We start from the raw sequence: 25,699 nt of genomic DNA, 5'->3' as shown, positions 1-25,699 counted from the left end.
TTTGTGGTCTTTGAGATACAACTCACTATCTTGTTAGAAACAGGATATAGAACCAGTTTGGGCTCTGGTTCTGTGGTTACAACCTAAATAAGCATCTATAAACAAATGAATGGATCAAAAAATGTGAAAAAATATACATATTTAAACTTTACAAAAGGAGATCCTCTTATTTGCAAGAACATTGCTGAACCTGGAGGGCATTAAGCTGTGTAAAACAAGTCAGACAGAAAAAGACAGATACTGCATGTATCATTTACATGTAGAATCTGTTTATTTATTTATTTATTAAAGTGAAACTGAGAACAGAAAAGTGGCTCCCAGGAGCTGGAGTGGGTGGAAGAAATAGGGAGAAGTTGGTCAAAGGGTAAAAACATTCATAGTAATATAAGATGAATAACATTTGAAGATTTAACATGTAACAAGATGACTACAGCTGACGACACTCTTATATAACTGAATTTTGCTAAGCGTTAAATGTTCTCATCAAAAAAAGGATTGGGTTTGGGCAAAGAAGATATGGGATTTTTGCCACTCTTCTATAGTGCTGCTCTTCTCCACCCAAGATTATACTTAAGGGAAGCTCCTTCAGGATTCTCCCCAACTTTATGTTTGTGTGTGTGTATACCTTTCTCTTCAAAATATAATTTTGACAGGTTGTCTTTCTGGTAACTTTCACTGCTTGAGAAGGAAGCCCTCGTAAATTCTATTTAACCAATCCATGTTTTATGTACAGAATCACAAAAAGAAACAGAGGATTCCAAATGTGAAGAGAGAATACTAGGATCAGTACACTTTGGGTAGAATTCTATCATGTTTCAGTCTTGCATTCATCACTTTGAGGCCAGTTCAATTCCAGTGTAATCAAAGTTTTGCCATGTGCTAGAGATCAAGAAGCTGATGTTCTAAGTAAAATCAAGGTACAGAATGCTAATAAGCAAACCCTCTTCTGTTCAATTATAACCTATCTAATGAAGATATTTATTATCTAAATATAATTACACTATGATTACAATATTAAAATGAGATATTGAAACTTACATAATTATTAGCTCTATGACCAAAGGGCAAGTTCTTAAATTATTCTTGATGCAATTAATTTCATTTATAACATCTTATAGATGTTGCTCATGATAATCCACAGGAAGAGGTTGTGGAAAGGACAAAATCAGAGACAGGGAATGTCTTACAAAGATTAGGATGTGGGATTGAAGGGTAATTAGGAGTGATGACTGATGTGGAGAGGGGTAAAGACCTACTAGTAATAACCAAACCTGATGGCTTAGGATTCAGGAAGCACCCAACAAGGTAGGGAAACCTATAATTATTTATCCTATTTTACTTTACAAAAACCAAAAGTAGGGGTCTGGATGGACTTTATACTAGAAAGTTAATCTAAGGTAAACAACAGAGAATTTTATTGTTGCTGTTGCTTTGTTAGCTATTGCTCCCTCCCTCTACTATATATTCAGGCTAGAATTCTAGGAAAACATCATAGAGTTAATATCAGTTTGTTGCATCATTATTATTTGTACAATTTTTCAAAAGTACTTTCTGTCATATCTCATGTCCACATTTAAATGTATCCTTCTATTCCAAATTACAACCATGTCCTCCAGGTAGTTAACATACATTATTTTGATTTATGGGTAGGTGGTTTGAAGGAGGTAAAAGAGTGAGAGATGCAAGTAAAAAAGAAAAATGAAAAGCCCTCTCCAACTGAGTATACAATTATTAAAACACACAAGTATCCTAATGATGTTCCATGGGGAACCATAGGTATGATTCATTTATACATTCAACCCATGTAATATATGACCACAAACATTCCTATTTATTTTCCACAAGTAATTTTAATCATTTATTCCTATAGAATTTGTGACCCAACTGCTAGCTGCTTCTTTATTTCTCACTTATGGTTTTATTTGAAAAGATACTAATTTTGTTTAGGATGATATACCCAGGTTAAAAAAATATGACTCCTTAAGGAAACTTGATAGTTAAGGGTATCCACGTGAAACACAGTTCTGTAAAATGAGACAAAAAATGAGGCATGTACTGGATGGGACTTCTAGTAATGCTATCATTTTTCTTGATTAAAAAGATAGATGAAAAATTGTGATTCTCCCATTCCCCCAACGCACAACTCTTTCTGATAGCTGAGCAGAAAAATAAAGAAACCTTGATTTCTGATGGCTGTGGGGAGACTCCCTGGGGGGAACAGTAGCCCTGAGCTAATTTCCTCAATGTTTCTCCAAAATTATCTCCAAATATTACATAAAATATGGTTATTACAGTTTATTCTCCATGGCCTATGTTACGGACTGAAAATTTATGTCCCCCTAAATTTTGTATGTTGAAACTCTGCCTTCTAATGTGATGGTATTATATGGTAACTAGGAGTAGATGAGGTAATAAGAATGTAGCTCTCATGAATGAGATTAGCCCTTAATAAGAGTCATGAGAGAGCTTACTCCCTTCCCTCTTCTCTGCCATGTGAGGATATAATGAGAAGTTGGCAGTGTGCAGTGCAAAAGAGGGCTCTCACTAGAATTTGACCATGTGGACACCATAAACTCCAGAACTGTAAGAAATAAATTTCTATTGTTTATAAGCCACCAACTCTATGGTATTTGGTTATAGCAACCCAAACTAAGACAGTCCAAGAACACAGAAATTTAATTGTACTTTTCCCGCTACTGAGTCCACATGGACAAAAGAACTTTCAGAGATTCAAATTTTTCAATTTGGTTTTGTGACTTCTTCCATGTCCTGAGCTTCACTCACCACTGCTACATGTAGAGCTACCATCTCCCACATAAACGGCCCTAATCTGTCACAAGAATGGAGTCTTATGAGATGACTGCCATTAATTTTGGTATCCCAGCACAAGAATAGATTTGCATTAAGAAGTGAATTTTGCAGTGATAAACAAGTGACATTATACTGAGTGAAGTGCTCTGAAAAAAAGCTGGCATATAATTTATATTAGTGCCTATAAGGTAGCATTTCAAGGCTTTAAAGCCATGCCAGCTGCAGCTCTGGCTGTTTGCAAGCCAGATGTATTCACTTAAAACTTTCTTCTCAACAGTAATACTATTAGCCAGTAAAAGAAAAGAAAAGGAAAAAAAAAAAAAACCAAAAAAAAAAAAAACTAGGGCTATAAATTAGAGCTATAAGAAATGAGCAACAGCAGCAAGAAAAAAAAATAGAAAATAGGTATTCTCTAAGGTAAAGAAGTTAGAACAACACTTAGAATAAGGAATAAAGAAGAATGTTGAGTTTCAAACAAAATACAATGGCTATGAGGAACTTAGGTCACAGATGAGAAACATACATTCAAACACAACCCTTTGATTCTCACTAATTTGTTTCCTATTCTGAAGCTCATATACTTTTATGAACCACTGCTGAGATTTTTACTATAAGTTTTGACTTAGCCAACTCACATGTTGATTTTCTAGTCTATATCTGATTTTAAATCCTTGAATGGAAACTGCTCCATGGAATCCGTCCTCAATGTGGTCATGGGTAACCCTAACCCCAGCTTTCTGAAGTCGGGTGACATACATGATTCCATCATCTCTTAAGACATCATACTGACAGGTGAGGACATAGGTCAGGGGCAATTTATGTAACTTGCTGTCATCAGCCAGCAAGGGGGCTGCCCTCACGTCTAGGAACCCTGGATATTTTTTAGCCAGCTCAGAACTCCCATAAGTTGGACTGTTATAAAAATGCCCTTTCTTAAACTTCTCAGGGAGCAAAGAACTCCAATTAACAAATTTGAATAGATGGCTTGATTCCACTGGTACATGTTGATTGAAGAACATGGCATTTTCAAGTGATCTGTCTGTAGTAAAGTATTCACTCCAGAACCTGACCATGAGTGATTTGGACAGAACTGGAAAATGTGAATTTTCCCGATATGATGGTAAATCCACATCAAGAATCTGAAGGGCAGGATAAATTAAAGACTGGGTCTTGAGTTTAATCTTGACATCTGGGTCATCTATGAGCTGAAAATAATTTAAAGTTAAGTTGCTAAAATAATTTTTATTGAAAAATATATTTTTATTCAAAAGCAATAGGCTGATGATAAATTCACAATCTCAAAAAGATAATCAAAAACAACAAAAATATATTTCAAAGAATGTTCCAATTTTTAATTATATCCAAGAATAGATGCATATATTTAAATACTGTGAATATAAAGTTATTTGTACTACTTACTTATGGGTGGGGAAAGAGATCATCCAATTTGTGATTAAAAAGCAAAAGATCTACTCTTACAAGCAAAAATGGCAATAAGAGGAAACTGATTTTTTAATGTAAAAAATTTATGGACATATATTATTATACCAACAGGCATTTACATATAAGGAAAATATCATGTCACCAGGAATTCTAATTTTGCTCTGACACTAAACAAATGAATCCTTGGTAAAAGCTTAATCCATTTTAATGTTTATGTGTTTTAAATATTCAGTTACTCTAGTGCATAAGACAAATTCATGTGTAAATTAATATTAATATATTTGGATGTACTAAAATTTTCTTATCAGTAGGATGCATGACAAAAAATATCTGGAGAGCAGTAATATTAAGGATCCAGTTTAGGATATTTTTTTTAATGTACTTTTAGTTGGAATGGCCCCATTGTGTCTAGATTAGCTTCTCAAAGTTGTGGTCCTTGGACCACTAGTACCTGCATCATTTGGAGATTTGTTAGAAATGAAAATTCTTAGGATCTATCCCAGACTCACTAAATCAGGTAGAGAGGAATCAGCAATTTGAGTTTTGACAAGTCTTTCAGTTGATTTTGATGCACATAAAAATTTGAGATCTGGTGTAAGTCATAAAAAGTAATTATTGATGCCATATGCTTCTGAGAGTAAAGTATAATAGCTAAACTGATGCCCATTTCTAAAAACCTTATACAATATTGAAAAAAAAGCACATAACTATGACATTTCCTTTGATATAAATATGACAATATTCAATACACACACATAAACACACACAACTGCAAAAGCAAATTTCACCAATGTTCCATCTAGTCTCAGTTAAACAATGTTACTGTGACTTTAAATGCTTTTTCTGCAAGAGATCTGATTTTGCTTCTTAATCTATCAACATGGCAAAATTCAGTTATTTTTATAAACTATACCTTTCCTTGCATTATTAACAACTTGGGCATAAGTCTGGACAAAACATTCATTCAAAAAGATATGTACCCCTATGTTCAGTACATCACTATTCACAATAGCCAAGATAGAAACCTAAATGTCCATAAAGAGATGAATGGATTAAGAAGATCTGGTGAATACATACAATGGAACACTACTGAGCCATAAAAAAGGACAAAATGATGCCATTTGCAGCAACATTGATGCAACTATAGATTCTCATACTAAGTGAAGTAAGTAAGAAAGGGAAACAAATACTATATGGTTTCACATTTATGTGGAATCTAAAATATGTCAAAAATTATCCTATCTATAAAACAGAGATAGATCATGGCCATGGAGAGCAGACTTGTGGTTGCCAGGGGGGGAAGGGGAGGGAGTGGGATGGATGGGGAATTTGGGGTTGTTGGATGCAAACTGTTACATTTGGAATGGATGGGCAATGTGGTCCTACTGTACAGAACAGGGAACTGTGTATGACTGGGTCACTTTGCTGTACAACAGAAATTGAAGAAATATTGTAAATCAAGTACATACTTTAATTAAAAAAAGAACTTGGACAGGGTGTATGTTTGATATATATTTTGTCCTAATATTTTATTCATGATAGTAATATTTTAGTTTCCTGAGTGTGATTAGATCATTGTTTTCCTTTGTGAAACTGTCCTTGCCAGATTGGTCACACAGATCAAGCTTCTCTGAAAATAACCGGAAAGTGTATACTTTTATCCTCTTCTCTGGCATATTTTTCATTTATCTGGAATTATTTCTTCTTTAATGCTTGATATAAATTACCTGTGAGGTTTCTTACTGGGACTATTTTTTTTACTATTGATTTAATTTATTTAATAGTTATAAAATGGCTCAGATTTTTATTTCTTGTTGTGCTTGTTTTGCAAGTTACATTTTTCTTGGAATTTGTCAATTTAAACATTATTAAATGTTTTAATTTCATTTTTTTTCAAAATATCTTTCATGAATTAGAATGTACATTCTTAACTAATCAAAGGCTAATTCTTGTTCATGTTGAAGGGTCTGCAGTATTGTCCTGTTTTCAATCCTGAAAATAATTATTTGTACCTAATTTCTGTTTGTTCGCATTTGTCTTACCAGAGATTTAAAAGTTTTATTAGTACTTTAAAAACATTAATCTTTTGATTTTTGTTCACATCTACTGTAAACTTGTTTTGAATACCTTAATTCCTATTATAATAATCTTCATTCTCTTTCTTTGATTTCTTGAGTCAAATGCTTATTTCAGGCTTTTTTCATTTTCTAACATAAGCTTTTGAGGAAAAACAACTTCCTACAAAGATCATCCTAATTGGGAAAAACATATAAAAGACATATTATTTTAAATAATGACCAATTGATCCTTAATACTTTTTCTTTTTTGGGGCCACACCTATGTCATATGGAAGTTCCCCAGGCTAGGGGAGGAATTGGAGATGTGGCTGCTGGCTGTCGCAGAGGTTGTAGCAATGGCAACACAGGATCCTTATCCACCGAGCAAAGCCAGGTATCAAAACTGCATTCTCACAGATACTATGTTGGGTTCTTAATTTGTTGAGCCACAGTTGGGAACCCCTTTAATTAACAGCAAAAAAGCCAATCACCCAATGGGAAAATGGGCAAAGGACCTGAATAGACATTTCTCCAAGGAAGATATACAGATGGCCAATAAGCACGTGAAAAAATGCACAACATCCCTGATTATTAGAGAAATGCAAATCAAAACTACCATGAGATACCACCTCACACCAGTCAGAATGGCCATCATTAATAAGTCCACAAATAACAAGTGCTGGAGGGGGTGTGGAGGAAAGGGAACCCTCCTGCACTGCTGGTGGGAATGTAAGCTGGTACAACCACTATGGAGAACAGTATGGAGGTACCTTAGGAAACTATACACAGAATGACCATATGACCCAGCAGTCCCACTCTTGGGCATGTATCTGGACAAAACTTTCCTTAAAAAAGACACATGCACCCACATGTTCATTGCAGCTCTATTCACAATAGCCAAGAGCTGGAAACAACCCAAATGTCCATCGACAGACGATTGGACTAGGAAGATGTGGTATACATACACAATGGAATGCTACTCAGCCATAAAAAAGAATGACATAATGCCATTTGCAGCAACATGGATGGAACTAGAGACTCTCATACTGAGTGAAATAAGTCAGAAAGAGAAAGACAAATACCATATGATATCACCCATATCTGGTATCTAATATACAGCACAAATGAACCTTTCCACAGAGAAGAAAATCATGGACTTGGAGAAGACACTTGTGCCTGCCTGGGGGGCAGGGAGTGGGAGGAATTGGGAGCTTGGAGTCAACAGATGGCAAACTATTGCTCATGGAATGGATTTACAATGAGAGCCTGCTGTGTAGCACTGAGAACTATGTCTAGATACTTACAACAGAGCACGACAATGGGAAAAAAAATTATGTATACATGTATGTGTAACTGGGTCCCCATGCTTTACAGTGGGAAAAAAAAAAGAGTTCTTGGGGGAAATAACAATGAAAAGTAAATGAAAAAAATACGTTATTTTAAAAATTTCCATACAAAGAAGGGTACTTTGTTATTTATCCTTTCCTCATTGCTTTCCTATATTATTGCACTGTGGTAAAAGTCTAAAAGTTGTATGAACTAAATTCTGTGATTTTTTTTTTTGAGTCTTGTTTTATGGCCCAGTACTTGGTCAATTTTTAAAAGTGATTATGTGTACCTGTGCTTGTTTCTGTGTACTTTGTAGGTCCATTGAGATAAATGTATTGATTATTATTCCAGTTCTTTATAGCATTATTATTTTTGCTGGCTCTTCTCTTAATTACTGTAAGAGGTATTTTTAATTAATTTCTCAATGTGGTTGTAAGCTTGTGTATTCCCCTGTAGTTTTGTTAATAATTTTTTCATGTTTACAGCCATGTTATTAACTCTATACAGATTTACAATTGTTATGTCTAATCTTGGTGATTTAAACTTTTTCTGTAATGATATGGTCTTCTTTACCTAAAAATTCTTTCTGATGTTATTTCAGGGTACACCTTTTCCATTTATTTACTTTTATATTTTCTGTATACTTATGTTTTTAATCTGACAGTTTTGGTCCTATAACCAGATAATTTTTAGACCACTAATATTTATCTACTAAAATAACTCGTTTCAATCTACCATCTTATTTTGTGCATTTTTTTTTCTCTATTTTTCCTTCTTTCAGGTCAGCCAACCTTTTGGACAAATTTTTCCTTGTGATTGTTTATAAGTTATACACTGTTTTCATTCTTTAAATGATTGTTCTAGGATGACAATGTGTATTCTGAACTTCTCCAAGACTAATGAACTTATCAAAGGCCAATTCTTAATCTTTATTTCTTCTTAGACAATAAAAAGAGCTTATAAAACAAAATCTATCTTGCCCTCTTTCCTCACATTTTATTTTTGTATATCTTATTATCTTAAATTACCCAAGTTTATTAAGATTTATCCACATCTTACCACATTCTTGCTCTTTTCTGCTTTCTTCATTTTCATTTTGTCTGAAACACTTTAAAGTATCTTTTAGTGTGTTCTGTTAAAAGCAAGCTCTCTTGATTTTTTTATTTGAATATGTCTATACTTTGCCCTTATTCTTAATATTTTTGTGGGGTACAGAATTAGATTGACAGTTGTCTTGTGTTGCACTTTGATAATATCATTCCACTGACTTAAAATTTACATTCTTGCTATTGAGAAGTAAGTTGTATGACTTGTACTTCAGTGAAGGTACTCTTTTTTTCTCTGTCTTAAATTTTCCTTATTTTTGTATCATTGTTAGTTATCTATAATTATTTTATTGTGGGTGAGAAGTTATTTTTATTTTACTTTATTTTCTTTTCTTTGGTTGCAGTTTTATTTGAATCAATATGACCTGCCTTTCAGCTTATAAATTGTCTCTTCAGGTGTGTAAAATCACATGAGCAATTCCAGACAGTTTTGATTTTGATAATTTTATTTTCTAGTTTTAGAATTTTTGTTTTTCAAAACCACTTTTCTGTTGAAATTTTCAGTCTTAATTATAAATTAATTGAAAAAGTAGGGGAGTTATTTTATATTTGTGGTTGATAACTACAGTATCTACATTTGTGGAATGTCTTTCCATTGGCTATTGATTTTTCGCTTTCCTTCATGACTTCCTGTTTACTTGTTTTCCTGGATATGTTTTATCCAGAGCCAGATACTGAATTTCCAAAAATAGTTGCAGCAAGAATTTAAAGTCTATGATAATACTATATTTCTTCAGGGAGAATTTGTATATATTGCCAAGCCACTCCAATATCAACCACTCACACCACCTTAATTTAAGTTCAAGGCCTGAGATTTCCTGTGACTATCTAGGCGATGTGAATTGAAGCAAAGCTCTAAATACACATAAGATCTATTTTATATCAGGTCCCCCGACACTGACAGCGTATCATTTCAGGGCCTCAAAGTGAGGAGTGGTTTATGAGTATCCCTGTATTTGGAGGGCCCTAGAATTTGACTTCAATGCTATACCCCGAAAGACTTCCAAAAGCCCATCCTGGTTGAATATGCCTTTAATTGGCATATGCCTATAGGGCAAAGAGGACATTGAATGCCAGCTTATTTTTGTGTGTGTGTGTGTGTGTGTTTTAATCTTAAAAAAAAAAATTGGCTGAAAATTTATCTTATTAGTTTCTCGATGCTTTCCAGAATATTATGATATATTACACTATATTACATTATACTATACTATATAATATATTATCTGGGTTTTCTGGTTATCTGGTTTCTTAATAATTACGGGTCAGAATTGGTTCACCTAATAGAAGCCTAAACCACATAAGAGGAAGGGCTCATTATACAACACAGTAAAAAGAATTGATGCTTGAAGAGATTAGGTGGTCTGCCCAATGTCATAGCTGACACTGCTTTTACAAAATTCTGTCTCTTGAAGTGTTCTTTGTATTGCATTGATGCCTTTCAGAACAGCAATGTAGGGCTCAATTTCTGAGAAGTATCAGGTTTATATTCTCCTGTACTTTTAGAACAAACCAGAGAATTTATATGTTTCTTTTGGCTAGAAATCATAAGGTTATCCTAAAGGTACCAATAGCCAAAATTTATATACTCTAAATTTCCTATAAAACGAATAATAAAATAAATAAAATTAACAGCAAAGTTTGTTTTGTCACATAATAAATTTACATGCAATATTTATTATTAGAGTTAGTTATTAAATTGCAGACATTCATTTGAAAATCTATAAGGAATTTTTTTCCTATAGGACATTGTTTCTAAGCCATCAGTGCCCTGTGAACTTCCTAGGTCAGATACTTGGTGTCAAAAACACTTTTACTTACAAACTATCAGACTTATAATAATGTAACACTTTAAACTGATAGTTAATAGGCATCTGGTTTTAGTTAAATGCCACAGAAATAGTGTGATAAGTGATATCTGAAAATCATAATTCCTCGTGTAAATAAATATTATCTATGAACCTGCTAATATTTTTCTCTATAGGCAATTAGGTTTTCCTGATAAAAACAATTTTCATGCAAGTTTAGCATACTCTGCTGAAGAATACTGGAATCATCTGATTCTCTATGGCTATGATGATTGATATCACTGGTTAATTTCACAATCCAACCCCTAATATAACAAAGCAGTATGGTACTCAGCCGACCTATTATTTTTGTTTAAACTGATGATCTAGAGAGGATTTTATCATTTTATTTTTAAAAATATGACAGGAAGTAAGGGTAAAACCACTAGATATATAATGTTCTCTAACACTGATCTCTATGTATCTTTAATTTCATATATTAATACAATAACATAATTGCATTGATATTTCTATGCTTGAAATAACTATATTTAACTATAGAATATTTTTTTAAAAAACAAAACAAATCAGACCATCATACCTGTTGAGTCACTGCTGCAGCTAAATTCCCTCCAGCACTGTCTCCCAAAATACCAATTCTTTCAGGATCTACACCATATTTGTCAAGAACATCTTGGCGTAAGAACCACTTCAGTGCATTATATACATCTTCAAATTGATTTGGAAAATGATGTTTAGGTGCTAGTCTGTAGCTGTGGGCAAAGTAACAATGTTCTGTAAGTCAGCTATTTTTGTTTTAAAAATGTGTGTGGGAATTCCCATTGTGGCTCAGCAGGTTATGAACCCAACTAGTATCCATGAAGATGCAGGTTCAATCCCTGGCCCTGTGCAATGGGTCAAGGATCCAGCATTGCCATGAGCTGCAGTTTAAGTTGCAGATATGGTTTGGATCTGGTATTGCTGTGGCTGTGGCATAGGCCAGCAGCTGCAGCTCCCATTCAACCCCTAGCCTTGAAACTTCCACATGCCATAGATGCAGGCCTAAAAAGCAAGCAAACAAACAAACAAAAATGTGGTGATAAATTTGTATTCATTATACTTTATTAGTAGCCAATAGCAAATAAATCTTAGGAATTATTCTATTCCAACTTAATGATCAAGTTGACATGCAGTCACTACTGTTTTATCATTTTCTATTCTTTCTAAATTTATTGTTTATTATTGATTAATGACCTAGAATGCTTTTTGAGAATGGCTTTTTGCCTATATTCCCATATGTTATTTGGTGACTATTTTTACTTATTTATTTTATTTATTTATTTTTTGTATTTTCTAGGGCTGCACCCACGGTATATGGAGGTTCCCAGGCCAGGGGTCTAATTGGAGCTACAGCTGCCGGCCAACGCCACAGCCACAGCAATGCGGGATCCAAGTCATGTCTTCAACCTACACCACAGCTCATGGCAACACCAGATCCTTAACCCACTGAGCAAGGGCAGGGACCGAAGCTGCAACCTCATGGTTCCTAATCGGATTCGTTTCCACTGAGCCACGATGGGAACTCCTGGTGACTATTTTTAATGAAGGATTAGACATGAAATAAACTATGCTAAAAGATTTCATCATCTAGTCCTCAAAACAACCCAATGATATAGAAAATATATGACTCTCAGTTTACATATTAGAAAATGGAGCTAAAATGATATTTACCGGGCATAGTCATTTAATTAATTCTAGGGCCAGGCCTTGAACCTCATTCTCTGATTCTGAAGCCCTCCTTCTTCACTCTGCAAATTAAGAATAGGCTAAAAGTCCAGTGGAGGTCATTTGTCCATGAGATATAATAGTTTCATTTTATTCTAACAATTTGACTTCCTGTTTTAGATCCCTGTTTGACATAACTATACAACTCTTTTCTGGTCATGCTCAAGCTCACTTTCTCTATTCTCACCTTCTCAATTTCATTTGAAAGACTTCCAAAAGAATCAAGGAATGACCAAGATGTCTCTGAGCATCTTACTAGATAAGGCACCTGGCTAAAACCCAAACACATTCCAGTTCTCTTACTTGGTTGAAATGACAATGGCATCAAGTCTTTCAGCAGTCTGTCTTGACAAAAAGTCAGTATCAAACCAAGCTGAAATAAAAGACAATAAAATTACAGACTGACAGATGAACTGGAGGGTTTTTCCTTCAGCAGAAAGCCTACTACTAACATTGTTCTTCATTGAAATGTTCTCAGAAAAACATTTCTAAAGTTTCATCACAGCAACAGAACATATATTCTTCTGCTCAGTGATCCTTTTACATGCTCATTGTCCTTCCCCACATTTTCACAATGGATAATTTTAACCAGCTTCATTATCTTCAAAATACCTGCTCCCTTTATTTAGCAGGGGTTATGTATTGACAAACCCCAGGAAGTCACAGTCTACTGGAAACAGGAACAGGGAGGGGCAGGCATACCAAAAGCAATATTACAAAATATTACTTTCTTTTTTTTTTTTAATTTTCAGGGCCACACCTGCAGCATATGGAAGGTCCCAGGCTAGCGGTTGAATGGGAGCTGCAGCAGCTGGCCTACACCACAGCCACAGCAATGCCAGATCCAGGCTGTGTCTGCGACCTATACCACAGCTCACGGCAATGCCAGATTCTCAACTCACTGAGTGGGGCCAGGGATCTAACCCATGTCCTCATGGACACTAAACAGGTTTGCTACCACTGAGCCACAATGGGAATTTCAAAATATTACTTTTTTAAATGGAGGGGTACAGAAAGTGCTGCATGGAAATAGTATTAGACTTCATCAAAACCACCAGGTGAAGATAAAGAAGTGTAAAGAAGAAGCAGGGAAAGCTGAGACCTGATTAATGTATTCATATTTTCTAAAAGCAGACAAGAAAGTGTATGTTTTCCATTTTTTGTTGTTTTTTTTTTTGCCATGCATATGAAATGGGGATAAGTTACACATGTTTGCTATTGGCTTGGGGAGATTCTCCCTTTTGCATGTAAGAAATTTTAAGAAAATAAAATAGAACTTGCCAGAAACAATAGGAAGAAATCATAAAGTGCTAAAGGGAAAGTACCAGCAGTATGACACTGTCAGAAAGGTTACATCACATAGGCCACGAAAAGCGGAATACATATTATCTTGTGATTTTTCAAAGTTCAGTGTTGAATATTCTTAAAATGTCAAATACACTTTAAGTTTTAAACTTTTATTTAACATTTACTATGAAAAGTCATGCTTATATTCTGGACTAAAACACATCTTTTTATCTTTTTCTTTAAAATAGAAAGCTCAGTCAAACACTATTTTGTTTCAGGGCTTATTCTTACTAAGTTCCCTTACCTTGTAAGCATACTTCTATTTCTTCAGGTATACTCTGAATGCAAAAATTTTTCAAGAAGTGCTTTGGGCAGTGGGGACTCATGAAAACTAATGAAGCATGTCATAGTCAGATTTTGTCTTAGAAATATTGCTTTAATGCCAGCTAATGACTTTCCCACCTGAATTTATAGAAAATGATAGGCAGGAGAAATTGCTCCAATTTACATCAATACCTCTTTTCTTCCTATCACAGAGAAAGTTATGTTCCTCCTCATGTATGCTGTCATACCTCTCTGCACTGAGAGTCCAGTTTCCTCCTAGAATTCTCTAGGTCAGGCAAACATCATCCCTTCCTTCCACTCCCACCACTCCCTATTAGTCTAACATACCTCTATTAACTTCCACCTTTATCTTCAGCTTATAAACATGTTCATAGACCTTCTATATATAAATACAAAATATATAATGTAAAATACATATTTATATGTAAATAAAATTTTATAAAAGTAAAATTATATGTAATAAAATGTTATATATTAAACATATATAGAAAACACATAAATAACTGAAATGGATGTGTTTTCGTAAAATAAAAATAAAATATCCTTACTCAATTCTGTGCTTCTTTTCCATCTAACACTTTCTTATTTCCTTCATATTTTTATTTCCTTCATCTAAGCTTACTGAAAGACTGGAGTCACCATCTCCATTTCCTCACTTCTCATTTACTATTCAACTCACTTCATTTTGCTTTTCATTACAACATTCCATCATTTCCACAATTAACAAGTTTAATAATAAATCTATAAATTCAGGAAATACTTTTCCTTCTTACCTGTTACTTGCTATAGCTTTTGGTATTAATTATTCACTTTGGAAAAGAGATTTAAAATAATTCCTTTAAACAGCATGGGTCCAAAGAGATAAATTTCAGAGAGCTGAAATGTTCTCTGTAATAATGTTTAACAGATATGCCTTCCTGAAACGTCAGAGTCAATATCTTAATAAAATGTATGTTAGGTGATTAAAATTTTCAACACAGGATACATACCAGCACTCCCCAAACACCAACCTCCACCATGAATATAAAATAAGCCCCTTCTTAATGTCTGTGACTTTCGTTTTGGTACATATGTACGGACAGGAACACTGTTGAAAGTTGTCTCCATCACGATGACATTTTCATCAGATGTGGGTGGGACTTCTTGAAAGGTCATTAAGAAATTTACAGTGTTTATGAAATGACTGATTCCCAATAGTTCAACAAACAGAGCCTAAAGGGAGAGAGAAGGGAAAAGAAAAACAAAACAAAACAAAACCCGGATTACAAATATCAAATGCCAATGTTGTTTATGAACATAGAAATATGTGTTTGTGCTTCTAAAGGTCCTCTGTCACACTGTCAAGAGTGAATTTTAATGGGTTCAGAAACCTTATTATAATAGTTGCCTCAAGTAAGAATAAGATATTTAAAGATTTACTGAGGTATAACAACTTGGCAGATTTTATGCTTTCTACTTTGAGTAAAAAGATAAGCAAGTTAAATTCTCCAAATAAGCTTATGGTCAAGTGGAAGAAATGGATACACAGACAATTATGAAACAACATGACATGTACAGAGAACTTTGACAGAAGTCAATAGGGAGATAAACTAGTTGCCTGGACATAGGACCCAGGGAGGGGTTTTCAAATAATAGGTGAACTCTAATATGAGTATTGAAAGGGGAGTAGAGTTTGGCCAAACAAATAAAAGAGTAACTCTCACTCGAGGCCAAAGGAACAAACACAGGGAAACTCCTATTAAAATCAGAGAAATGCAGGCAGTAAAACTATGAAGTAGGAAAGCTAGTAAGACTATTTTAACAAAGCATGATTGACAGAACGTAGTCTAGAGGAAATTCTCAGAAAGGAGAACTTTTAAGACGTTCTGGAATTAGGTAACTGACTTGCTTACATTTAAAGATAATAATGGCCTCGCTGCCAGTATCAAATGTGACATATTAATGCATGAAATGTAGTAGCAAAATGGTTATTGAATTTAACACCTGTAATAGTCCCTATAAGGGAGAGGTTTGAGAGAACAAGTAGATGCTACAATGAAATATTACGGTGAAAATACTTAGTTCAAGCACTGACTGTACCTGAAAGACTATTAAAAGAATAATTACATCCCTGGGGCTTTAGTTTTTCAGCTCAAATCATGGCAACTAAAGCAGATGCTCTGTATACCATTTTTTTTTTTTTAAAGAAATCGCTTATTGCTTACATCTCTGTAAGTAGAACTAATGCTTATTCTTGCAGATCGAGGAATTAAAATGCAAGGTGAAGTCACAGTCCTGACAAATATCTTAGTTGAAAATTAAAGCCCAGACTTACTTTCATATCTAAGTGACATTCTGAGTACTGAGTTAGAAACATGTGTATGGATTCTGAACATCCTCAACTCCCAATCTGTTAAGTATTCCCTAACAGAAACAAAAGCAACCAACTTCAGCAGTGGATACATTTGAGGAAAATTAGATGCTGAATTTCCCTGGTACTGTAGAGGAAGATATCCAAAGGCCTATACAAATAAAAATATTGGATCCAATATATTATTTTAACTCATAACGTATCACCACACTATGTATTTCAGCAAAGTTCAGAGGATACTCTCTATACCAATATATTGAGAAATATCTTAGTGAGTGGAGCTCTAGATGATGTAAAAATACCCACGATGGTAATCATCTGCTATCCAGAAGTGACAGGGGAAAACTCTGACATAGACAAAGAACTTAGAGTTTCAACAGAGATAATGAGATTCCAAAGTGTTGTAGGCTAAGCAGCAGAGATTAAATATCAAATACAAGGTGGAGTTACCATTGTGGCACAGCAGAAACGAATCTGACTAGTGTCCAGGAGGATGTGGGTTCCATCCCTGGCCTTGCTCAGTGGGTCGAGGATCTGGTGTTGCCATGAGCTGTGGTGTAGGCCAGCAGCTACAGCTCCAATATGACCCCTAGCCTGGGAACTTCCATATGCCGTGGATGCAGCCCTAAAAAACAACAGATAGATAGATATAGATAGAAAGATAGACAGAGATAGAGATATATTGCTGTACATGTATATCTATATATATATAGATATACAGATATCAAATACGATGCTTATGTAGTTATAGAAATGAGCAACAGTGTTGAAAATCTGAGTCCTCTAGCAGCAACTAAGTGATGTCCAAAAGACTGAAATGGTAGGACAACTGACTGAAGTCAGGCTTAATCTGTATTGTTATGGCTTTTCATCCAACATTCAGAGCTAAGCCTCTTCACAGACTCAGACCCTTTGAATTAAGGAAAAGTCGGTATCCTCACTGGAGGTGCATGAGACATGATTACAAGTATGTACCATAAGTCAGCCTCCAAGCTTTTCACCGGAGAACCAAAAGCTTTGGCTTAGATGACTTAATTGGAGAAAGAGGAATACCCAAACTTTGGAAACAGAATACTAAGTACTGGTTCTGAAGTAATATTAATTTCTGTGGATTCCAAAGCAGCCATGGCCATCAAAGAGAGTAGGGGTTTAAGGATATCAACTATAAAGTGGGGTTTTAGACTGATTCCATCTTAAAATGGGTCGAGGGGGTCTGAAAATCTATGCTCTGTTTATTTCTTCAGTTTCTCTCAATGGATACTTGAAACAAATATAGTTGGCAACTGACAGTATCCTTATATTAGCTGCTTATTCCATTAGTTGAGAGATTATTATGGAAGTCAGGACCATGTAGAAACAGTAGAACAAAAAGCAAGAGTATATCCCAGGGAATCAGAAAGAGCCATGCCACAACCAAAGATTTGAAAACTTAACAGGTGATGAGTTCTGCTCTGAGATATTTCTGTGCTTTTATTTCCTTCTTTTACCCCAGTTGCAGTTACTAAGTCTCTTCTTTCTTCCTTTATGCATAGCGCCTGTCTATGTAACCTTCAAAGGACTCCAAATTCACCAAAATAAAATGGCATCAAAGAAACAGTCATTAAAATAAGCACACCTTTACCTTTTAGCAATTATAAAACTTATCATTTTACCCTTTTGTTGTTGTTTAGTTCAAAAGTTTCCTATTTTTTAAAGACTCCCAACTGAATGTTCATTTTCTCTTACAAAAACTGTACTTCCTGCAGCCTTCCTGACTTTTAAAGGAAAAGATACAGGAGTTCCTGTTGTGGCTCAGCTGTAACAAACCTGACTAGTATCCATGAGGACACAGGTTTGATCCCTGGCCTCCTCACTCAGTGGGTTAAAGATCCGGCATTGCCCAGAGCTGCTGTGTAGGTCACAGATGTGGCTCAGATCCTGCATTTCTGTGGCGTAGGCCAGCAGCTGCAGCAACCATTCAACTCCTAGCCTGGGAACCTCCATGTGCTGCAGGTGCTGCCCTAAAAAGACAAAAAATGAAAAAATAAAATAAAGGAAAAGATACACTGAAATTACTTCTAGCCTGCTTATTGGATTGACAAGATTATTGAGGAGCATCCCCTTTAAGAGCCCTATTTCCTCTGGAATCTTTGCAGGAAGAAAGCAAAGAGTCAGGCAGTGATGAAGGGACTCAGGCCAACCTCAGGGAAGTCCCTGAAGTCAAATCTCTTCAATGTACATGAGTTATGATATGACCTCACAATATGAACTGAATCTTTCCTGTGTTCAAAACATACTGCTAAAAAGTGTAATTAATGCTCGACGCCTGTGATATAATACCCAACCTGCAAGATGTCTGTGACATAATTTCCAACCTTCATGGACTATTGCTAAAAGCAGACACTTACATAAATAAGCTCTAATAAAAGGCAGAATAAAGAAAGACCTTGGGTGGTTACTCAAGATAAGAAGAGAGGGATCAATTCTGACAAACATGAAGAAAATTTCTGATGGGTACTCTATTTTATTTCAATCTGTTAGATCTGAAAAATTACGGTTGTTCAAAATTTTTAGATTTAGCCAGAAAGGCAAGAAAACTTGATCAAAGGTCTGAAGGAAAGAAATTTCAAAGGGTTTACAAAAACCTTTTTATTTGGAAGCTAATGAACTTCCTTGGCCTATATGGTTGAAACTATAGTGGGAAGCTCTGTTGAGACTGAACAGTGGGGAGTTTTTTCAGAACACAGTGTCTATTTTCCTTTGTACAAGTATTAACAAGCAATTTAAGGTATTCTAACTAGCCAACGACAAAATAAATGATATATATATTTATATGTATCATTAAATAAAATGATCAAAGAAATTACCTCTCTGCCTTAATTTGTGATGGGGTTATGTCCTGATCAATCGATCCATTGTAAACTGAAAATGTCTTAAGTCAAAAATACATTTAAATACACCTAACCTACCAAACATCATAGTTTAGCCTGGCCTATCTTAAATGTGCTCAGAGAATACTTACATTAGCCTACAGTGGAGAAAAAACCATCTAACACAACATTTACTTTATAATAAAGTATTGAATTTGTGTATTTTACTGAATACTGTAATGAAAGTGGAAAACACAATGGTTGTAGGGGCACAGAATAGTGTAAATGTATAGGTTGTTTACTTGTGATCAAGGGGACTGAGAGCTATAGCTCCCTGCCACCTGCCAGCATCTGAGAGAGTATCTACTACATATCTCTAGCCTGGGAAAACATCAAAATTCAAAATGCAAAGTACAGTTTCTACTGAATGTGTATCACCACTGTAAAGTCAAAAAATCATAAGTCAAGCCAACATAAATCGTGGACTGACTGTATTAAAGCATAATTTTTTTAAAACTGTGAGCACTGTGAAACATAATCTGAGAATTAAACTGACTATATTCCATTGATAATTTTTAATTCCATTTCTAGTTATTATGCTCTATATTTTAGTCTAATGTTTCAGACTATTTGATCCAAAATTGACAGTATTATCACATGTACATATACTGTACTCAGGATTGTAACTAGATTTTCCTGAAACTAAGAAGTTAGTTATAGTCAAAAGAAATGGTAAAAGATGCATATAAGCAACAAATAGATTGATGATACATAGGTACGCAGATGACTAGACAGAAAGATACACACAGTATTAATATAGTCATTTATGCTGTCTATATTTATGTTGAGTTATATATACTTATTTATATCCATATCTAAACCATGTCAAAATCTGTATTCATATGCATATCAATATCCATGTCTATGTTTATGTTGACAAAAATTCAATTAACAAGTTAAGAAGAAAAAGGGGGAATTTTACTTGAAGCAAACTGAGGGTTATAACCCAGGAGACAGACTCTCAGAAAGCTCTGAGTAATGTCCCACTTGCTATAAGTCAAACGCACCATCATAGCACATTTTTGAGACAAGAGGTCGTATATCAAAATGACATACTGATATTTTACGTAAAGGTTCACCTAGGATACACAGTCCAAGCCAGGGCATACAAAGTGGGCAGTAAGTCACCATGACCCCCACAGAGTTGGGAAAGAATACTATTCATTTAAGAAGTTACTTTACTAGTATCAGAAGAAAGGGAAAAAATTTGATCTTTACAGTCTAGCAGGCACTCCCACCTTTGAGGAGGTCTAGTTAATGTATAATCAAAGTGATACTGTGCATTAGTGAGGGAGGAAAGGGGCCCAACATAGAAAGAACTTCACCATTTAATTTTTTTGTCCTGCCTTAAAATATAAATTTTATTTCATCATTGATCTCTATAATACTTTACACATTTTTCCACAAAGTTTACTTGGACATTATTTTTAATATTTTTTTAAGTTTTGTTAAGGTTCAGCTGAGAATTTTTCCATTCAATTTCATCTGGCTGTAAAATCACAAACATCTAGTAATAATACTGGCAGATGCATGGAGATAAATATAAATATATTTATAATCTTTGCCAGATTTTATGCTATTTATGTACCCATTCAATTCTTATTAAAATATGGTATACATTAATATATTCCCAGATTTTCAATTGAGTATACTGAAATAGGAGAAGTTATAAGACCTGTTCATGCCTAGACAATAAGTGCTAGATTTGGACTCAAGCTTGGGTCTGACCCTGGAGCCAGGTGTCACTCCTAACTAGACAATATGTTGCCCCTCAGTGGCCATAATTATGAAAAGCCCATTGAAGAGAGAGGGTGACACCCTTATGTTCATTGCAGCACTATTCACAATAGCCAAGACATGGAAACAACCTAAATATCCATTGACAGATGAACGGATTAATAAGATGTGGTACATATACACAGTGAAATACTATTCAGCCACAAAAAAGAAAAATAATGTCATTTGCAGCAATATGGATGCAATTAGAGATTCTCATAGTAAGTGTAGTCAGAAAGAGAATTGGAGTTACTTGGGATAGACAATTATGGAAGATAATATAAGAAAGGGAATGTATATATATATATATATATATATATATATATGTATGACTGGGTAATTTTGTTGTACAGCTGAAATCAGCATAACATTGTAAATCAACTATACTTTAACTAAAAAATACAATTAAAAAAAGGAAAGAGTGTGACAGTGGATACAGTAGTCAAGGGTCCCTCTGTATTCACAGAACTTTCATGGGTATGAGAAACTGAACAAAAGTCTAACTCTGAGGGCACCTTGAGGCCTGCTTGAGTCCAGAAGAATGGTGGTATTTCCCAGGTCTAACTCACTTCCCAGCCTACTCAAGCTATATCTGGTTCAAGAAACAAAAAAATTCCCCTCCTTACTGGAGCCCAGCAGCTGATCCAAAAAGCCTTCAGGTGTTAAAATCACAAAAAGCACAAACCTTCAAGAAATGACTGACGTCTTCTCACAACTGCAGCCAAAGGAGCAGAACTTCATGCAGGTGAAAGTGAAACACAAATGCTTGGTCAGTGCCTGACAAGCTTGGGAGACTAATTATTCTAGCTATAAAGATACTACAGGTCTTCTCCACATTCTGGATACCCTTCCACACACAGACAGCTCCACACATGCTGTCCTTGCCTCCAACACTGTGGTATCCCCTACCTGCACCTCTCTGCAATGACAGAGGAGTAGAGACCCCTACCTGCAGCAGACCATCTTCCATCCTCTTTATTTCTACAGTGTTATATGTAGAAATAATTTCAGTCAGGTCATAAGCATTTATTTATTTAACAAACAAATTTAAAATTTCTACAACCTATGATATATGTGTCCACATTTTTCCCAAGAAAGTAATTTATGCTAATTTAGTTGACCGTCTGGCTTTAATCAAAGTTAAATACAAAAAATACAAAGCTCTCTTTCAAAAGATAAACAACTGGACTCAAATATTTTATCTGTAAAGAATAAGATAATTTAGTTTCAAATAAATATTTTTAAATGATAGGAAATGGTATACGTTATACAAGTTAAAGACGTGTATTTTTATGAAAACAATAATTATAATACATTGTGTAAGAAAGTACTAGGTATGAAAAATTTTAAAGTGACTGTAATTTCACAAGCTTTTAGAGTTTATTAGGAAGTGTAATAAATAAATAACAAAAAGAATAAGAAGTCACCAGTGAACTACAAATATTAACCAATATCCCTGTAGTCGGAATTGAACAAAAGGGTTTTACGGTTTCTTTGACCTCCTCTTTGGTGAAATATGATTAATTACAGCAGTAGCTCATGGAAATATCTTCTCAGATCATCTTATACCCCTTATACTGACACTATACCCTAAAAGAAATTTTTGATGTAAATTAAAAATATCAAATGTTAAACAAGGAAAATTCTAACCAATGTAGGAATGTATATCCCTCAGTATAAGGACAGAATTGTTTTTTTGTATCTTAATCAGTCATAAAAGGATCTATCACCTAAAAAAAAAGAATAATAAAATTGAATTTCTGTTAAGAAACTGTTCATGCCATTGGCTGCACCCAAGTTAAAGTTTTGCATATAAAGTGTGGTTATTGAACAATTTGGAAACTCAAATGATTACCATGTTTCAAAATGTTCATTCTTTAGAGGCAAACTAGTGTATTTTTGACGAGGCCATAGCAGCAAAACAAAATAAAAAGGGCTGGAAGAATCAATGGCAAATTCAGAAAAAGGATAAGAGAAGATGATAAAACTAATATATACATTTAAATAGCCTCAAACCTAGAAAGCTTAAAATTGTCCCAATGCAACTAAAGAAAACCTTGCAATCTGGTGTAAGGGTGAAAAATGCTTCCACAAATGCTAATAATCCCATATCTTGGACAGGTATGATAGTGTTATTTGACTGCAGTGTTATTTCTTACCAAGACTGGATGAAACCTCAGAGTCCTTGAAGAGTCTCAGATTACTTTACTGGGTAATGCTGAGTAGATTATCAGAGTTAGCATTTTAGTTAACTACATTTGATATTCTTATACTAGGAGATAGCGCTGCATCACAGATTAGTTGACAGATGATTGCATTCAATGTCTTTGATTTATCTTCATCACTGGATTATTAAACATTTGAATTACCATTATTTAGCTTATGTTCAAATTGACTGGTAAAGCACAAAGCAGGACCAGATGGCATTAAAATCAAGCAAGAAGTTGTGTTTTTTTTAGATCTCCTATATCTTATTTTTTTTTCTATTTTTTAATTTTTTTAATTTCCCAAATACATTATTTTTTTTTCTACAGTAGAAACAAGTTGTTTGTTTTTTTGTGGGTGGGGGTTAGGGAAAAAGGGGAGGAGGAGGATTAGAAACAATCCAGCTGCTTCTTCAACAAGTGATGGATTCATAGAGGTTTTGAAAATATGCTATATTATATTATAATCTGATGTCCTTCTATAGCAAATTAAATTTTTTCCCTAAAAAAAAAAGGGTGAAGGCTTTCTGGTAAATCTACATTTTTCTTCTGTTGTAAACCACTCAAAACAAGGACAAAAAACAAGAAATAAATAATCACAAAGATACCAGTTAGTTCTGGGCCCAGTAATCAAGCCTTGTTATGTTACAGTCCTACTCATGGGAGTCTTTGATCATGGCGAGTTTCTTTTATTCTTGGAGTATATATCTGTTGTCTTTTTCTATAAATTTATATTTATGTATATATAAATTTATATAAATATATGCATAGCAATAGGATTCCCTGAACAAAAATAATTTAAGAAAAAAAAATATCAACCCCACCTCTATTCCCAAGTACATTCTTACAACAGTTTGTCAAAAAAAGCCATCTCATCCAAATAGAAATAATACAAAAGGTGCATGCATAACTTTCATGCAAGGTACTATGGACAATAAAAAAAATAGTAATAGCTTCCAACACATGAAGAAAACAAACTAGAAAAAAGTTGGTACAAAGTGGGTGAAACGAATTACACAACATTGCAGAATGAATAACATAAGGAGAAACAGCACAGAACAGAAATACAAATATTCAAGACATAGGCAGATATTTGGAGGTAGTCAAGGGGTGATTAAAAATGGTACCGGTAGAAATCAGAAAAGGAATAAGAAAAAAAGACCAAATAATTTTGGAAATAAATACCAAATTAAAAGAAACTCAAGGTATTATACATGACAGAAATGAGAAAAAAACAAGTAAAAAATATAAAAATGTAAAAAAAGATTTAATAGTACAAAAGAGAAAATGACGTTTGAGAAGACAAACAAGGACTACATGTGGATATAAATGTGGATACCTATATATACTCATAATTAATCCAAAAATAAATAAAAACATTAACAAAATAAATACTTAAAAGGTATAATTCAAGAATAACTTTAAAAAATGACTTGAAGATATATTCCACTGAAAATTACCCAAATCCAACAACATACGTACAAATAAAATTACTAAAAATGATCAAACCATTTAGAAGAAAATAAAAATAAGAAACACATTGCATTTATTTAGAGCTACACTGGATGTCAGAAGAGTATTAAAATACCAAAAGAAAAGAAAGAAAATAAGCCAAGGGTTCAATATCTAGACTGTCTTCAGATCGTTTTTGTTTTGCTTTTGCTTCTGAAAGGCAATTTGCTACAGAGTTAAAGGAGCTAATGCATGGCTTCAATGTCAAGTAATCACCCTCATTAGAAATGAACCACAGGTCTTGGAGGGCCAGCCACTCAGTGGCCCTGTTTTTCACCTGCTCACCCTAGTACAAGTGGAAGTCATGAGAGTCTAGTTTCTCTTGGCTTTTTACCAGTTGACTTGTTTACAAATATTTCAGTAAGAATGCATCTGTACATCTGAATACAAGATTATTGCATAGAATTCTGTAACTAATCATAGTGATGCTCAATCTTACTGTTTCTCAAGTTCATACTTTAAAATACTTCATTCTGGAAGCAATTATGCCATGAAACTCACAATAAGTCTTATTTGTTTTTCTCAGTCAGCACATTTCCTCTTTTAATATTTAAAATTGAAACTAACTGACTACTTCCTCCCCCTTCATTCTGTTATGGCTCTTAAGGAGTAGTTATAATATTTTTTAAAAGTTTTAAAGCAAGCAGCAAACTTTAGAAGCAAAATATCCAAAAGAGCAAAAATTTTAAATATAATAATAAAGGTAATTCTTTTCTCCTGATTAAACTGTCAAGTATTCATTCAATAAAAGTCTATACTTACCAAATCTGTTATAGCGTTTATATATGTGGCCAACAACACTAGTTTCCAGGGCTCCTCAATATTATCCGGGAGAGGTGTATAAAAATAATATGCCCCAAGGACCCCCACAATCAGAAACAACATAGTCTTTCTTCCCATGATGTTTCCCTTTTGTACCTGCTACTTGGCAACACATCGAGTAGACTTTTAAAACATTCAGATGCTGCATTTTTATACCATTTGGCCTCATCAAAAAGTAT

At 34.2% G+C, this 25,699-nt stretch overlaps 1 protein-coding gene across 2 annotated transcripts; it reads right to left on the bottom strand.

Annotated features, from left to right (window-relative positions):
- Positions 250-25,699, bottom strand: LOC100623616 (arylacetamide deacetylase-like). Of its 2 annotated transcripts, none has more exons than XM_021069630.1 (5): positions 25,461-25,699; positions 14,937-15,159; positions 12,619-12,688; positions 11,132-11,303; positions 250-4,016 (listed from the first exon to the last, which is right to left on the bottom strand). In XM_021069630.1, exons 1-5 carry the CDS (start codon positions 25,596-25,598, stop codon positions 3,420-3,422), a joined length of 1,200 nt encoding a protein of 399 aa, XP_020925289.1. In that variant the 5' UTR covers positions 25,599-25,699; the 3' UTR covers positions 250-3,419. The 2 variants fall into 2 exon arrangements, with proteins under 2 accessions (XP_020925289.1, XP_020925290.1); XM_021069631.1 differs by lacking the exon at positions 25,461-25,699 and adding an exon at positions 21,668-21,974.

The sequence above is a fragment of the Sus scrofa genome, chromosome 13, assembly GCF_000003025.6.
Source record: "Sus scrofa isolate TJ Tabasco breed Duroc chromosome 13, Sscrofa11.1, whole genome shotgun sequence".
In the NCBI taxonomy this organism is placed as follows: Eukaryota; Metazoa; Chordata; class Mammalia; order Artiodactyla; family Suidae; genus Sus; species Sus scrofa.
This window is presented reverse-complemented; position numbering and strand designations above follow the sequence as displayed.

Bases quoted from the DNA above. Each gene is read 5' to 3' on its own strand.
- LOC100623616 (XM_021069630.1), bottom strand. From the start codon at position 25,598: ATGGGAAGAAAGACTATGTTGTTTCTGATTGTGGGGGTCCTTGGGGCA. The intron at 12,689-14,936 runs GTATGTATCCTG...CTTTTATTTCAG, and splicing joins TTGGTGTTTGGGGAGTGCTG to CTTGGTTTGATACTGACTTT. The intron at 11,304-12,618 runs GTAAGAGAACTG...CTTTGCCCACAG, and splicing joins GCCATTGTCATTTCAACCAA to CTACAGACTAGCACCTAAAC.